Source organism: Poecile atricapillus, chromosome 2, assembly GCF_030490865.1.
Source record: "Poecile atricapillus isolate bPoeAtr1 chromosome 2, bPoeAtr1.hap1, whole genome shotgun sequence".
Lineage (NCBI taxonomy): Eukaryota > Metazoa > Chordata > Aves > Passeriformes > Paridae > Poecile > Poecile atricapillus.
Window position 1 is genome coordinate 69,940,156 of NC_081250.1, and position 18,026 is coordinate 69,958,181.

The 18,026-nt window shown below is 40.2% G+C and overlaps 1 protein-coding gene across 1 annotated transcript in view; it reads right to left on the reverse strand.

The window, feature by feature from the left end:
* PHLPP1 (PH domain and leucine rich repeat protein phosphatase 1) overlaps positions 1-18,026 on the reverse strand; it is a 137,598-nt gene that overhangs the window by 9,864 nt on the left and 109,708 nt on the right. The window contains exons 10-13 of the mRNA XM_058830383.1: positions 15,513-15,668; positions 7,046-7,246; positions 5,871-6,033; positions 1,383-1,513 (exon numbers count right to left, since the gene is read on the reverse strand). Of these exons, the coding sequence (XP_058686366.1) occupies positions 1,383-1,513; positions 5,871-6,033; positions 7,046-7,246; positions 15,513-15,668 (651 nt within the window). The remainder of the gene's footprint in view (positions 1-1,382; positions 1,514-5,870; positions 6,034-7,045; positions 7,247-15,512; positions 15,669-18,026) is intronic.

Sequence of the window (18,026 nt, forward strand, 5' to 3'; positions counted from 1 at the left end):
AACCCACCTGCACTGCCAAGGCAAAAACAAATAGCAAAGAAAATGCACATGCAAGAGGGGAAAGTTTCCTGTGAGTTAAGGAGCACAGATATGCCAGTGAAAATATGGCATATAACTGGGCCACATTACTCTTCAACTACTTGGAATTTAGATTTGTACAATGCTGCCTAAATACTAATGTAGCAAGGGAATTGCCCACCTTGTCTGCTGGATTATTCACTATAAATGATGAACTTTCACTAAGTTTTGACACCATTCATTAACTCTATAAAACATATATATCTTTTCCCCTATGAACCAGAGCAGTATTACACACTGCTTCTTCAGGAAGATTTCCTGTATGCAGCAGAGCTACTCTACTCAAAATAGAGTCATACCCCTTTTTCCACTGGCTGAACACGGACTCTTGTTTTTATCTATGAGAAATCATCATTAGTCAAATTTCCACCTATATTTTAAAAATCTGTCGATTCAAGCTAAAAGTAAGCTCACACTGTAAATTTCCCTTGTTTGGACATGAGATGAGGGTTACTACTCCAGTGTCTGATCTTAACCATTTAAAAGCAAAGAACATGAAGTTACTGCTCAGCCGGTAAAAAGTAAATCAATCCTCCTTGGAACCATTCAATGTCTAAGAATAAAAGATATTTAGAAGGAACCTTGGAGCTGGTGCAGTTTCCTACAGGACATAAAAAAAGGTCAAGGCAGCACCACAGATTAGCTGGTTTACTGCAACAGCTCCTCATCACACTACAGAAGACGGGACAAAGCACTTGGGGAACATCAGTTATGGATGACACTTAAATCCCAGGGCAGGAAATAAACAGGTAGACAGGAAGGAAACTGAAGGTCCCAAAGCAAAGGAACCAGTTCTTCTGCAAATAGAGTGAGAGATGCAAGTTAGCAGTTTGAATATATAAAAAAAAATATATAATTTCTAGCACAGAAGCAGAGAGATATTAAGGGGAACAAGAAACAGTATGTGAAGAGGTAAAAATTATCACAATCACAATGGCAAAGACAGACCCAAGCAGGATGAATGCAACAAAAAGATATAGCAAGCAGCTTACTGGCATCTCATCAGCGGTATAAAATATATCTTTTGGCTGAATCTAATGTCAGAAGTAAAATGGAATCAAACTGGCCAAACAATGGTTATAGCAGATCCCTCCAGGAGTTACAGCTGAAAGCAACTGCACCAAAATGGGTAAAGTTATCCTCTTCACTGAAGCATCAATTTCTGACCTATTCACACAATATGTTACTTTCTGATCCACTAGCAACAGGGAAACATATTCCTTAAAAGAGATTCCACTTCTGTGTATTGTGGTTTGTGCATCTAGAATTGTTCCTCTCCTTCCCCACTCTGTAAGGTAACTTACTTCAGAAGCTCTAGGGTTTTGTGATCCAGGGCTAATCTGGGATTTCCAGTCAGGTCCAGCTCCTGCAGTTTTGGAGGCAGGTTTTCAGGCAATGTGACTTCACTCAGTTCATTGCAGCTTAGGTCCACACACTGCAAAAGGAAAGCAGCCAAAAAAACAAGAGAATTCAGCTGTCACCAAGATCATACAAATTTTGACTAAATGTAGTAATGCATGTTTCATGAACAATAAATGCTGCAATCAAGACCTAAGACCATTCCTTTAAGTAAGTGCTTCTTACAAAAGAAATTCTTACATGGCATTTAGCCATCTTGCCAGATGTCTGGGACACCTAGAAATATGTTCCTTTCACTTCCACCTCTAGTCAGGTGTCATCCTGTTATAAAACCAGTAAGTTTTGTCTCCTCTTCACAGATATAGTCAGTGGATTTTCAAATTAATTAAGGAAAAATGTTATTAACAAAAACAGTCTCTTAATAGACAAAGGAAATGGAGATAAGTACAGCTGGGGCTTCTAAGCCACTGGCAGCAGGCTCCAAGGAATTCAGTATTTACTAAGGGATATTAAAATAAGCCGTGTTATTAATGTATGCGGAAGGGAGGAGTAGGGGGGGAAAATACTGGAGCAGTTTTAAACATGTTTTTAATTAGTGTCATCTTAGAGGGATTTGTATTTAAATACTAAATCAATTTTTAAAAAAAGAGTGAAGAAAATAAAGTTTAAACATTTCAAAAATACAAAACAGCAAAGAAACTTGTAGGCTATCGACCAGCTAAGCACAAATTAGCTAGAACAAGTACACTAAAATGATAAAATCTTCAAACATTGTTTAAACCTGTGTATCCAAACGAAAGTCAATATACAGGGAAAAATAGGGCATATGAGAACAAATCAAACCTCCAAACAACCACAGGATGACTAGTGTAGTATGCCCAAAAACTGAAAAAACAAAAAACCAAAAAAAAAAAACCAACCCCAAAACAAAACAAAACAAAAATTCTGAGAGGACAGAGCAGATTGGTATTTAACAGAGGACAGAAGAACTATCCACATCTTTCTGAAAGGCCATTTTCTACTTTCAAGTTGCAAAAGTGAAAGACTTCAGAGACTTTAATAAAAGAGCTGAAAGGGACAGAGGGAGACTTTTTCTAGCTGCACATTTTGACCATTATGTAATTTCCATCAATACAAGAGAGGCACTTTCAATTTTTGTAGGTATATTCAAAGACATCGACTCCTGAGCTGGAAGCAGAAATAAGATAACCTAGTAAATCCTGGAAAAGAACAGTCACCAAACACTTTATTAAATAAGTGCAATGAAAATAAAAAATTTCTGACCCAAATCTTGAATCCTGAGATTGTCTAATATGGAGGCTTTATTATCTATGAAGAACAAACTGCTGACGTTATCTAAGCCTGATAAGGAAATCAAAGTTTAAATCGGTCACGCAAACAAAGTAATAGACAGCTTAGCAACAGTTATTCCAGCAAGCTTTTTCCCTCTGCACAACTCCTTGCTGCTTCCAGAGAGCCAGCAACTACTTTGCAGATTAAGGAAGTTGCCAGCAGCCCTTGCTGTGTTCAACACCTCCATGCCATTACATATTTGTTGGAAGAGCATGCTGTAATGAAAAGTACAAATACCAGTAATTCCATTGCTCTCCTTAAATGCTCAGTGTGCATTTAAGTGACACTCTACAGCAGATCCCTTGATCCCTGGGCACTAGTGAAGATGGTTTATTTATCAGGATGGAATTTCTTAGGTGTTACTGGTACTCTTTGAAGAATAGGCTAAGAGGGACCTGCTGTGGGTCTGTGTTAAATTTAGTCCTTGATCTACTCCACAGGCAAGCAGGAAAGTTTATTTCCTAACTTATCCCAATTTCCTCCTGTGTTACTTTAACACAAGCTGGTTTTGCCCCACCCAAGCTGCACCAGAGGAACAACTGCAACTGCACATAGGATTTTGCACTGGATGGGCCAACTGGAAGACTGGGTTTAACAGGGAGCATCTGCTTAGGCAGGCTGCTGCTTTCACGGCTCTGTAACTGTTGTGTTCAAGGCTGGAAGGGACCTGGGTTATTTCCACTTGTAGCTGAAGGTGGTCATAGTAATATTATCCTATTTGGTGTTTTTCTTTTGTAAAGCAAGGAAACTGAAGTCACACAACAGCTGCAGGGAAGAGTCTGCTGGGGCACTCACTCAGGTGTGAGTGCTTCCAGCTGCTCGGCCGTTTGCAGAAGACATTTCAGTGTGCACAGGGCAAACCTAACTCTGACAGTATAAATAACTGTCATAAAAGACAATAAAACCCCTAAAAATGCATTGTGCAAGGTATTTCCAAGGTCTCCACTGGGCTCTTTAAAAGAGAGGACAACACACAGCTTCTGCAGCCTTGACTGTAGTGTGTAATAAAGGCTTAGAGACAATTATATCTTTAAAATGACCTTGTATCTGGAAATCCTGGAGTCATTGCAATTGTAAAAGCATCATCATTTATACTAGTCTTCCTTCTGAAATCATTTCAGACAGCATAGTAACTGCTGCTACTAACTGTTCCAGTGATACTGACACCAAAAACATAATACGTCAGCCTCTCAGGCTAATTAAAGCAAAACAGCCATTACCTCAGGTAGCAGAGTTTCCCCAGGAGTTTAGAGTGAATGCCACTTCAGTTAAAATTAATCATCAAGTATGATATAATCAGAGGTGACATTAGACGAGATGACTTTGTGCTTTGCTAAAAACAAGCTTATTTCACCACGTGACTAAATCCATAGTTAAAGAAATAAATTCTGCACTTTGGCATATTTTGAATGCTACCCCATATCTAAGAAGGAGCTCAGGTAAGGGCAAGAAATAGATACAGGCAGGCAGCTCATGCTTTATCATCTCCAAATTGATAAACACCAACCCTGACCTAGAGAAATTACCCAAAGGCCAGAACTCCTACGTCCAACAAGGCACCTTCCCATCTGGCAATTATATGAACTCATCTCATGTAAGTCAACACTAGGACTGAGTACTGACCAGGCATTTTCCTGCCACAAAGGTGGAGTCAAAGAACACTTTGCCCTCTTAAATTAAGGCACACGTTATCCCTGCATTCCCAAAACACTTAGTGACGTCCACATCTCTTTCTTCTGCTGAAGAGAGCTAAACCATAGGGAACCAGCAGGAAGAAAACTGCCAGCTCTTCCAAGAGCATTTTGCTGTTCAATGTGGCCAAGTAGCACTTTAAATACGACACTTCTATAAAGCATTCAGTTTTCCCCAAGACACACAAGCAAAAGGAAAAAGGTGACTTTTCCCTATCAGTATGTTTACATTATCATTTTTTCCTTTTTTTGCTAACCACCCTCATATTTTTAAAGAAATGTTTACTATGCAGAGCTTTGCTCCCCCACCCCAATTCTTCCTCTAAGAAAAAAGGCTTTACTTCTGATTGATTCTAAATGGCCCTCTGCTTCCTCTGGCCATTGTTCCAAAGAGGGAGGAGTATTCAAATACCCAGGAATTTGTTTGAGATTTCCTGGCTGAAACCACAAAGCTCATCTTTACATATACTCCCTTGTCCAACAGAATTATTGCTCCTGCTGCTTTCCATGACCCCAGACACTGAGGCACACACAGCAGGCTGGGAACTTAGCCTTTTGACTTCACAAAGCGCCAGAAGGACACTTAAGTTGTTTTGAGTCCCTGAATAGGTAATCAGTTCTCAGCCTCCGAGAAGGACAGATTTTTCTTCTGTATCACAAGATTTGTATGCTGTGAGACAACCGTCTCCCAGCTCTGTCCAGCAGAAAGGGCACACAGTGCAAACTAGTCTGCACTAGAACCAGGCAAGAAGCAGGAACACAGTTCACAGGAGTAAGGAGTAGCGTTTGTAGTGTGGTCAAGTGAAGAACGTCTCCCTCAAAAAGAAACATTGGGAAAAGTACAGAATTACTTCTGGAAACACAGACAGGAGACAGATTAGCTAATTTTACCATTGTGCAAAATATGACTGCAATTAGGAAAATGAAAGTAGATTGCCTAAATATCAAATCCTGTGCTCCCCGAATTTATCTCTGTCCCTATCCTGTTCTGCAGCTTCAGCAGTTTTTAAGACTTGCTCTAAACAAAGTCCATTCCTACAGAATAAGCTGATTGCCAAGGCAGCAAGAGTTAATTAGGCACAGCTCTTGACAAATGTTAAAGTTGTATCAAAACAGAGTACCACAGGAAGACAATTAACACTTATCTGGCAGAAAAGATACAGAGTAACCAAGGTAAGGGTAAAATCAGATTTTGAGGCTTCTCTTCATTCCCCTCTGAGGGTGCGCAGAGGCAAGTATTTTGCCTGTGACTTCAGAGGAGAAAGCAACTGTCAGATCCCCATACTCTCTGAGAATATACTGTCCCATAGCAATTAGAGACCCAAGGGCAGAAGAGAACTGGTAAAATTGCATTACGCTTGCTTCTTCCAAAATACATTCATTCCATACCTTTATTTCAGAAAGCTGCATGACTTCTGGGAAGACTTCAATGCAGTTGGAGTGAGCAATTACAGTATGCATACGTCTGCAGTTCATGATGGTTGTTGGAATGGCTTTCAGTTTGTTCCCACTAATATCAATTTCCTCCAACTCTTCCAGCTTGGCCATTTTGCTGTGAAAACAAGAATTTGAGAATTTTTCTTCTAATATACGCATATTTTATTTTGAAGCAGTGATAAGAGCAATGGTTTTTGTTACTTTAAGGGAACAAAATCACAGACTTTGATTCTTGTTCACAACTGTGCCTGTCAGCTCTCCTCATGTCAGATGCCAACACAGTTGTGCAACAAAATGTGTACTTCTTCTGTCATTGTTTGTTAACACTACCTTTCAAATTACTTATTTTGCTTGCATCCCCACTGCTTACTAGCTCACTTGCACTCTTGCCTCCTTTCTTCCCCTTCCTATCAACCATAGTTTCTCACTGCATCTCTGCACCTCACATTTTCCCCTCCCTCTTCTGGCACCCCACTCAGCTCTTCCCCCTAAATTCATCTCTGTCCCTTCTCCTTGCTTCTGGAGCCCAGCTGCTCAGAATATCACACAAGGACAAAGATGTCCCTTCCATTATTTATTGGCATCTCTTTTTCAAGGTTGTACCCCATCAGTTTTACAGCACATCTTACACTTGAAAGACTTCTGATTAAAACAGAGTGAACTGAAAGTGCAGAAATTGCTGCCAAGGCAGAATCTTCTTCTGGACTTGAGAGGATTTTACCCTAGTGGAGTTTAGTGCACTTCCAGAGAACATTTCCAGACGGCTGTGCTCACAATCTCTTGAGAGGAGAAGCTCACCAGGTGTAAGCAACGTTACCAAGCGAGGGAGAACAGAAGACCTCCTTGCTTGACTTCCAAAAGCATAGAGTGACCTTGCTGAATTAGAACAGCTGAAAACAGTTTCATGAAAACTCACCAAGTAGCAAGCCTCACTCATTTGCCTGTACTGCAAGAGAGGGGAGCAATGTGCAGGAGGGCATAAGCGGGGGAATCCACCCACTGTGGTACCACTACACCCAAAATGCAGCCTCTGCCACCGCATTCCTGTGCAATTCAGTTCTCACTGTGAACATACTTCATGATGCCCACCCACCCATGGGCCAAAGGCAGGGGAACTAGTTCCTTACCTTGCAGGGAAGCTCTGTAGGCGATTGTAAGCCATGTGCAAGATTTTCAGGTGTGGGTGGCCTGTTAATAAGGGTACACATTTATCTGTGAGGTTGTTATTGGTCAAATACAATTCCTGCAAGATGCTATGGGTTTCTTCAGAAAGGGTGGCTGGAGGAAGCATTTCCAGTTTGTTGGCAGAGGCATTAAGAAATCTCAGGCTGCAAAAAGAAGTTACATAAGGGAGCTCAGTCAAACATCCTGCAGGTTTTTGTCTAGAAGTATAAATAAAAAACTCTGTTTTTAAGAGTTAACTTAAGATAGTCATAAGGTCAAAAGCAACGAGCTCACAACTGACCAAAAGTCCAGCATTACAGGAGCAAAACTTTTGATCGTGTTTTCAATGACCACATTTGTAAGAACAAAACATCAGCAAAAAGAGTACGTTGAAGTGCCTCTATCCTGTTATCAAGAGCTCAGTATCTCCAATATTACTACAACTGTAGCTACAGGTAAGAGCAATAACAAACCACATCATTTCCACACTCATTACATGTAAAAATGAGTTCTGTATTCATCATCAACAAACCATAAGAATTGCCTTTCAAGAGACTAAACAAGTCAATGGTAAAAAAAAGGACATCACATTTTTCAGTATTTTAAGCACAGTCTAAGGTACAGACAGTATTTTGTTTAAACCTGCAGGCCTGAGAGCAACTACAAGATATGAAAAATACTCTTTGAATATTTGGATATAAAAAGATGCATCAATCACAACAAAAAACAAAACCTGAGACCAAGCAGTAATTTGTGTTTTAGATTTTAAAGAGAGACTGTGCTAGTAGCAAATTAAATTTTAAAAGTCCTTGCTTGCTGATGCGTGCAGCAAGAGAGCCTTATCTCTGCATAACTTTTTTGAGTGCCTCTCTCCTGCTCCCCAACACAGCAGAAGGCCATGCTTTTGCAGTCCCACCACAATGAGCAACAACTGAAAGAGCACAGATATGGAATTATTCTTTCTCTCCCAAAGGCCTTTTCCAGAATGGGAACAAGACCTGCTGAGGTATAGGCACTGCCCATTCCTGCCAGAGAAGTTCTGTGGGCAGAGGATTCATGCTTGCTAGGGAGTATGGTGAGAACAGCAGCACTGTAGGTACCTTGGTGGCTAGAACTCACATCAGTAATTCCAGACAAACGGAAAAATAAGACTGTTTATCCTTTAGGAACCAACTCTGGCACGACCATGCCTTTTCAACAGATATGGGACCTCTCTTCCTTCCTTCCGTTTTCAGAAAAGGCTGCCTTGGAGCAATGCAGAAGGAAGTGTGGGCTTGCCAGTCCGCAGCAACCGCATTCAGACCAGGCTGTCCTGCTCCTACCAACTAATGAGAACAGGCAGCTGCAGTGGGCAAAGCTGCATTCAAGAAAAAAGACTCATAAATGTGCTGTCTCAAGCCTGTAAAGCCCACTGATCAGGACACAAACGTAGGTGCGTTCCTGTCATCAATCTTAAGAGAAAGTGATAAAATATTGATGGCTGCTCCCATGCACACAGGAGTCCACACTGACCTTTAAGGTCTATTACTGAATGAAGTGGATTTGCAGAAGTAGCAGCTGGTTTAAACTTGCTCAGCAGTAAATAAGGGTCGGACACACTACAGGAGTCACGTGGAATGCCAAAGGATTAAAAAAAACCCACTATTTCCATCAGAAGCAAAAGCCTCTCAGCACTGCACAGAACCAGGTTAGCTGTTTTTACACAGAGAAGTCCACTTCAGAGAAACACAGTTTAATCCTCAGGCTCATTCATTATTCACAAGGCTGCTAAAAATCCAGAAGAGGAAGGGAGGGGAGGAAGGATTAGTACAGAGAAGGAAATAAGTGCTGAAAGGGGTTTTTAATTTATTTATTTATTCTAAAAAGATGCTCAATTTCACCCTTTAGCTACAAACTAAAAATATACTAAGCTCATTCAAGGCTGGATCATTAAACCGAAGCACACTGCATCAACAGATCCTGTGCTTAATTAAACAGCAGCAAGTACAGCTATTACTAAAGTACAGACAGTTACTACTTTGGGAACTTCAATCTAATGTGCATGATAGTCTTCCCTCTCCACAAAATAAAGGCACTTTGATTAACATTACAGCCACAGTATTTTTTGTACCATTCATAGTACAAAATGGTCATCTTATGCTCAAGCTGGAAAGGCTTAAGTAACAATTAGGTTTAAGGCTGCTGGGAAAAGTGAGTTCTCACAGGAAAGATGGGGATCAGAGGTGACAGCAAAACACACTCTGAGAAAGGTCATGCTCTTCTGAAGTACCACCTGTATCTTAGTTTTGTTCTTGCAAGCTGCACAAGAATAACCTGGAGCGTGTCCCAGGTACCAGCAGCCAAAGAGGTAATTTAGAGAGCATCGTCGCCTATGGCTGTGAAGTCTGACCAAGAACAGCTAGCCCAAAGTACAACTAAAAGCTTCAATTAAGAAAAGGTACATTACTCTGATACAGCTGAGATGAATACAGTGTACTGTACTGTAGCCATTTTAAATTCAAAATAAAAATTAATCATTCTTCTGTTTTTAATAAACTTTCAACAAAAGATTTCCATTTGTTCCCTCACTGGTAATAAAAGTGAGTGGAATCTGTGTGTTCCTGTCAGAAATAAGTTTTGCTGACTGTATTTTCCAATGACGAAGGTAGAGAGGAGAGTTGATGCTCTGGACACACACACCATTTCCCCCCACCCAGATCTTTTGCTAAATCTTCCAGGGACTGACACAATGACACTGGAAATAAATCCCCATCATCCTAACTTACAGGCTAGTGCCTTTCTGTGAACAATGTTTAGGTGACTAGCAAAAGTCTTGCCAACGACTTAGAATGGGAACCCTGTGGTAGCAGGGTGTTTCACCTTAAACAACTGACAGTCAGGGTCAGAGTAGTCACACTCATCTCTGTCTCTAGATGACATAATTAGAATTAAATCAGCATTTGGAAATTAGTGTGTTGCTTGCTTACATGTTTTTAGACCAGCTATTACATTGAAATGGCAAAAAACATTCTGAAATAATAATTCTTTCAAGATATTGTCTAGATTTAAAAATAGAAATGAAATATTGAAATAGGGACACTATTCTTTGGGCAGAGAACAGAATGAACCATCAGATTCCTAGTGCCAAAGATTTATCAATTCTGTGCTATAATCTTATGTTAAAAACAAAACAATAACAAAAAAAAACAACCCAAAGAAACCTCAGAACAAAAACCCAACAACCAAAAAACCCAGCTAAACCTAAAACTGTAGCTGCCCCTCAGGTTTTCCCTCTCACTGATTTAACACAGAAATCCCCGTGCAGGTTATTTCCACTTCCATATTTCTTCATCCTTGTGCAATGTGCCAGCTGCTACCTTAGAAGGCACATCTTATAAATGCCCTCCAGAGGAGTGGAAATTTATTTGGGCACAACTGTTCCCATCTCTCTTGGGCATGGACTTAAACTGATTCATGTTCCTTGAAGATATCCCACTCATACAGCTTATCAGATGGAAGCAGAATGTCAAGTATTAAAGCTCAGTCCAAAATTAATTGTTTCCCTTTCCAATTCCACCCACACACTATACCACAAGCTCATGAAAAAAAACTACAGCATCACTACAAAGACCTGAATTCAGCAGCCTGAGCACATATCAGAGCACAATACAGCCAGGAAAGCATGAATTAACAAGTACTAAAAGAGCATCACAGATGAAGAAAGAAATGGAGGTGCTGGCAGGGAGAATTCTGAATTCTTCAGCTTTGACAAGATGAATATTCTCCTCTGGAATAATAACATAAACATTGATCTCTGTCTGGGATAAGTCACCTTTGGTTTTTTGGGGTATTAAGTCCCTTGCTGGACTTAACTTCTCCAAAAGACAAAATAAGTAAAAAGACTGTTCCAAAGAATAGTCTGTAATCAAGGACATGAATTTAATTCAACTAAAAACACCTAATATGTAGTCATATCCATTCCCCATTAATTCCCAGAAGATTCTATCTCAATTTGAATTTCCAAAAGCAGAGGAAGAATATCTTCTATATAAAACCGTGGAAGGTTTGAACTTTGACTACCGCTGCCTACCTCTAGCACACACAAAAGGTGAATGCAGACAATTGGGAGAACAGAGCACCTCTGAATTCCTCACCATTTTCTGACGCAGCCTGACAAACTTGCCTTGCTGGGTAAGACACAGCCATCACTGAAAAAACAGTAAGTTCTCCAAAAAGCTTAGGAATATTTGACATTAAAAAAGAGGAACACAGACAATGGCATTCTTTGGTGAAGCAGCAGCAAATCAAAACCACTGTGTTTAGCTTGAAAGTCCTGATAAGAGTTGGAAAGAACACTGCAGTTGCAAAAAGAGAATACGTAGAGAAATCAAGATCTCCAGTTTGGCCTATGCCCCAAGATGTCCATCAGTACAGAGCAATCAAAATACAGAATTTCTTCTCCAGTGCCTTCTGCAGTGACATGCCCTCAATTTCTGATTGACTAAGACTAAAATAATTTATGAATGTGCTAGCATGTGAGGAAGAATCCTGTAAGCTAAGCATGTCTGGGGCAGGGAGGAGGAAATCAAAGCTGTTTTGCCAGCCTGTGCAGAAGAGAGTAATTTTTTCTTTAAAAAAATAAATAAAATAAATTACAAGACAGAAACATTCAAGTGAATCCCCTTCCTGTTGATGGACTGCCAAAACAACCACTTAACGGCTGCTCTCTTGTCAGCTCTTACTTTCTAACCTATCTTTAGCTATTTTATTAACTGGGATTTCCCCAGTTTCTAAAGTATCTGCTTACAGTCCTTAACCTAGGAACAAAGAGACAAATGCAGCTAAGCATTTCTGCAACACAAGCATGTGCATCAAACACTCAAACAGCAGTTGGCATTAATTTGACTCGGTTTCTCCCCTCACACTTCCCCTGCCTCCAGGATAGAACTGAATCCTTGCATCACAAAGAAGCAGCCACAGTGGGTGGAAATGGCAAATATCAAATGAGAGAAAATTTAACTGGGTCACCTTCCAGGACTCCAGCAAAAAACAAACCCAAAACAAATAAAATAAATTCAAAACAAACAGAAAATCAAATTAAGGAAGAACAGCTGAACAAAGCTGAAAACAAAAATCATGCAGACAGAGTCTAGACAAGCTCTGAATAGCTGACATTGGCTTAACCACCACAGCTGGCCACTACCAGACACTACAAAACAAAGCCCAAGGTTTAAGCTGTGCATATCACAGCTACACATCTTCACCACACAAATGCTTTAAGAACATGGCTGTTTTAAGGGTTGACACTGAAAACATTCATTCTAACTGGAAAGGATGCTTAGGCAAGAAACAAACCCTGTCCCATCTTACCACTGTGCTTCTCCATTTTTAACCCTGTCCTGACCACTGTCACTACTTTTCTACTGTGCCCAGCTAAAGCTCTTGAAGACTCATTGGTCTCATCCGGAGAGCACTTGGTGCAACAGTTTCCATACCATGAAATGGTAGTTTTCCTGCAAGCTGCTCAAGGAAGGCAGTAAAAGGTCTGTACAAGAACAAGACAGCAGAAAAGGTATCACAACACATGCAGCAGAGGATAGAAATGAAAAGCCTCTTGAATGCAGGTGCATGGAAAAAAGGTTCAGGACTCAGTTTGGGAGTTTTCCCCTTCAGCTGCAGCACTTGCATGAATTTTGTTTTTCCAGCATATGGTAACGAGAAATGAAGAGATTATCTGGATGCCTCTGTAGCACTGATCTTGCCAAGAAAATCCCCACCCCACAAGAGAAATCCTTGCTAACATGATCAAGATGTGCATACTTTCAGTGCAATGAACAGAACCAAGTTCTATCTTGGTCAGAGAGATGTTTCATCGGCCAGTCCTCAATTTCTCCTGGACTAGCAGTTTAAAATAGAAAATTAATTAAATAGCAGACCAACAAAATATTCCTAATTATACTCTTCAGCAGAAAATGACACCTTTTCATTGTTTTTTGAAGGATCAAGGCAGAAAATCAATGTTCATAGATTATTTTATGAAGAGAACTGAGGTTTTTCAGTATTTGGGGCTTGGGTTTTTTTTCTTGGTGAAAGTGATATTCTCTCTTTGTGCACCAGTGTACTGATTTCCTTTCCTCATCAGATGTTCTAGATGTCAAAGCCCACCAGTGCTTGTGCTAAAGTTTGCCCAAGGCACTTCACACCCACTTTATCAAATATTCAGGATTGAGAAACAGAAAGCGTTTATAATTCACAGCATGAGACTTCATATCCAGACATCTGTCTGTAGCAAATCATCTTCTTTCATATCATCTGTCAGTTGCAAAGACCCAAGTACCTTTCAAAAAAACCAAACCAAAACAAACCCAAATCTTTTCAGGGCTGTAAAAGGCAAGTCATTTTATGCAGAGTTAAAGGTTCTGTAAGGTAAAGTGATTTGTCCAATATTACACGCTGGGTAGAGACCATGGCACATCATTCAGGAGAACCAGTTCTCTTGGCACGTCTGGAAGTACAGATTGTGCTTCCCAGGGAATGCTTGGAGAAGAGAAGCATTTTACCTTTCTAAAAGCAAAACAATCTCAACGCCTTTCCAGATCCATTTCTGTTGACACTTAGCTGCTGATAGATGCAAGCAGGAAATTCCAAACTTAAAACTCTGACATTCTACACTAATATATTAACCTGTGCTGCTATTTTCCTTCAGAGTTCTCACTTTTGCTGCGGTCGCAGAAGAACCAGCATGGACAAGCCCCACCATCTTAAGCCAAGTTAAAGGGTAGGGTTCAACAGGGAAAACATTACCCAAGCCAACTGCTTCTACCATCATCACAGGCAAGGGAGGCTGCATTGGTGATGAGATGTCAGAACTGGTAAGCTCAGTTTATCTCCTGTGATGGTGCATGACTTTGTTAAGACCTATAGAAGACTTTGAAAACATGAGCCCTGTACTGTTCAAAAGCTGCAAAGGGGAAGAATATCCCCAAACCTGAATTAGCCACTTAACACTGTTACTCAAAATATTCCTTAATTCTACCTCTTCTGAGCATATTCCTAGTAAACTCCTGGGGATCTATTCCCAAATCCTGGTTTTAGCTTGTAGTCAGTCATTTTGGCATCATAAAAACCAAACAAACAAACACCACACCAAAAAAAAAAAAAAAAAAACAACAAAAAAACCACCACCCAAAAAAATCCCTGTCTACAAATGAGCTGCAGTACAAAAAAATCAGGTTCTCTCTCTGCCAAAATTGCACTACACTACATCCTAGACCTACAACCTGATAATACAATTTAACCTTTAATACAAATTTTGCAAAATTATTTCTCTTGTTGCTTTCAAAATACCAGTAGCTCTCTGAAAATTACTTAAAGGGTTCTTTTCTTTCCAAGTTAACAGATTCAACTTGGGACAGTTAAAGAGTTTATTTAGAAAGCATCTCAACCACTAACCTAATTCTCCAAGTCAGTTCCAGGAAACTTAACCAGAGGCTCATGACAGAACTAACAACAGTATAAAATGAGGGGTTTTGCAGTACTCTTAATTGGGAAAGGAGCTCTGCCAGCAAGATCACCACCTCTTTTGCTTCTGCACCTCTCAAGAAAGCCAGGAGCTATGCATTCTTTTTGTCACAGCTAGGATCAGAAATAAAACCCCACAGCACACAATCTCACTGTCTGTTAAATTATGCATGCATTGAGCGCTCAGAAATCCCATGACTATATGTGGAAGTGAAGAGGTGCAAGGAATGCTGACACCAAGTGGGGCCAGCCCATCCACCATCCCCAGATGATGCTACCAAACCTCCTGTATTTCAACCACAGTTACTTGAAGGATATGTTCATATTCAGAAAAAAACCCCAAAACCTTGAAGACACTGATACTAAAGAAAAAGCAGCATAAAAATAAGAATCCAGAAAGCAGATCAAGCGGTGACACCAACTAAATGAGTGACAAACATTCAAAAAGCATAGGAAAAAAATTCAAAAAGCAAGGACAGGGGAATAACTGAATTATTCTGACAGCCTTATGCAGAGATTTTGTTTGTTTGACAGGTATAAATAAGTTCTAGCCTCTGACTGAAGGGGGGAAAAAAAAAGCTTTCACACTCCATCACACAAGCCTAAGAAATATGTATTTAAAGAACCTGCCACTAAACCATTTCAGTATATGTAGTAGAAAATAGCATGTGCTTAACTCTGCAGCTAGATTTCAAGAAGTAGGTGTTCAGCAGGAGCTTGTTGGGAAAAAAGAAGCAACCATATAAGGAAACAAAACTGAATAAAAAGAATGTGTTTTGGTGAGTTGGGCAGACATCTGTTCTTACCACACAAAGCTTGGCAACTTCCAAATTAGGGGAACCTCGGATTACCCTTTGAACCAGGAAGTAACAGGCCAGGCGAGGTTCATCACATGCAAGTCAAAAGGATCAAATTTCTTTATAATTTTACCTGTCTGCTTTCAAAAGCAGGTTAGATGGCAGTTCCAGGAGCTGGTTGTGCTGCACGTCCAGGACCTCCACCTGCGTTCGCTCGAGCCGATCTGGGAGCCTTCCCAGCATGTTGTGCCCTGCCAGCAGCTTCCGCAAGCTACTGTTGTTAAACAACCTTAAGAGAAATAAAAAACACCAAAAATGAGAAAAATTTAAACTGAAGAGTTTATTTGATAATTTAGATACGGTGTCATGGTTCATTACAAGAAAGTGATTCAGCCAACTGATTAGCAGACATGGTATTAATTACGCACAGATCTAAGAATGTCTTCCCACTCTCCATCAACTTCTTCAAAAGGTTTTCAGAGACAGGGAAGGAGGTTCACAGATGATTCAGGAGTGAAAGTAGTGACAAAGGGTTATTTTATGGCACTGTATAAAACATGAATATAGAAGCACGACAGTGAAGGAGGTAATTGCTAAGAAAGGCTGCAGAAATCTGCACGTGGGATCCCCCTAGCACTTCAGTAGTGGGGGGTGAAATCACCAGTCACCCCACAAACTTTATAGTGCTCTACTCATCATGTGCTGACTCATAATCCAATGCAATTCCCCACCCCCACAATTTTTCTTTTCTGTTAATACCAGACTTACATAAAGCCTCCTTTCCAGTTCTATGGCGAATGAAATTTATCTAATCGGCTTTTCTTTCTTGAGCTTTTACAAGCAATAGATGACCCGGAGTCCCACCCCCCTGCTCCATTTTTTGTGGGGCTGGGGAGAAGGGGAGGGGAGAATAGGGCAACATAAAGAGAAAGATAGCTGTTCTGATCAAACAGTATAGCTTAAATTCACAGGATAAACAATGGAATGAAAGCATGCACCTAAAGACACCAAAAATAGAGCAACTCTCAATTTTGAACTGAAATCACTTTCAGCAAATTAAGAAAAAAAGATTATTCTTCATCTGCCACATGTCTTACATGCCTGCTACTGTACTGTTTAATCTGGTGAGCCCATGCAACATGCTGACCTGCTTCAATCAAATACTCTCAAATTATTCAGCATTAAAGCAAAAATCTTCTTCCCTCTGTCACAATGACCCAAATACATGTAGCTAGCCTCCCTACCCCTTCTCTACAATGCATCAGGTCATGGGATCATTCTGCCAGAATCATCAATCAAGTACGCTGAGTATTTTCCCCTGACAGATACCGTCACTCTCGGTATCTGCATGCCAGTGTTAACAGTTATCTCACTTGGCCGGACTGTCTGAGTTATGAGCATGGACACAAGTCAACAGCCAGCCCTATCATTCCAGAAGGCTCAACACGGGGTGAAAAGTCTTATCAAAGTGATAAGCCTATCTATTACGCATTCGTTATTTAACCATTTTTGCTTTAGTCTAGTTTCATGTGAAATTCTCTCAGTTATGGATTTGCCTCTGCATTCTATTTTTTGAGACTGGCTAATACCGTCAACACCAAATATCAGGGTAGACAGCAGAATTGGTTTGACAGCAAAAAAAAAAATTCTCTTTGAGGGATGGGTAGGGGCAGCACCATTTTAAATTTTAAAAAAAGTTCAAATTGTGGCAAAATCCTCAGGGACTTCCTCTTTCCTTAATTCAGAAGAACTGAGTAAATATTTGGGAGGTTTTGGTTGTTTGGTTTTTTTTTCTAATTTGCTTTCTCTTATTTTTCAAGTCACACAAGCACTGAAGGACCTGGGCTGAAAAGAGATTGAGGAGCAAGCTCCTGATGAGCCTGGAACGCCTATTTCTCAAGCCGGGTGGGGAACCAGGATCCTGGGACTGCTTTTCCAAACAGGCAGCTTTCCCACTTGCCCAATTCCCACTGGAAGTTTTGGTGAAATCAGTAAATTCTAAGGACAAGCACGTCATTCATCATCAGCATCTTCTCAGAAGACGCGGTTTGCTGTAAGCATTGTACCAGTTCCTTTACTTAGCACCTCAAGGGAACACAATGCTGAATAGAAATAGATCTTTTAAAAAAACAAACAAAAAATGAACAAAAACAAATACAAACATCTATTCACTGATGGCAACAAGGTCATTTTGGCAACTCCTAATTGAAGCATTTACTTTATCTTTGGCAGTATGATTTTTATGAATTTGACCTGTATGGCTAAGACTGAGTAACCTTTTTGTAATTTTTCAGTACTTTTAAAGCTAAAACAGCTGCATTACAGTCCAGGGGACATTTTCCCTTTACCCTTAATTGAGACAAATGCTAGTACAGAAATCTCTACCTCAACTGCTTCAACTCTGTTTTCAAGGACAATTTTTCTGCTTCAAGATGCAAACACACAGAATCAAGTGTAGTTTGTTTAGATCAGATGCAACCTTCACCCTACCAGGAATATGGTGGTCACTCAAGGCTTGAACATTTGTGTTTAAGCGTCACAAGCAGCCTCCTGGGAGAGCCCTGCTGATTCACTTCACAGGTTTACAGAATGCTACTCTTTGCAGAAGAAAAAGTACACAGCAGTGCACCTGAACACACTCATTGAG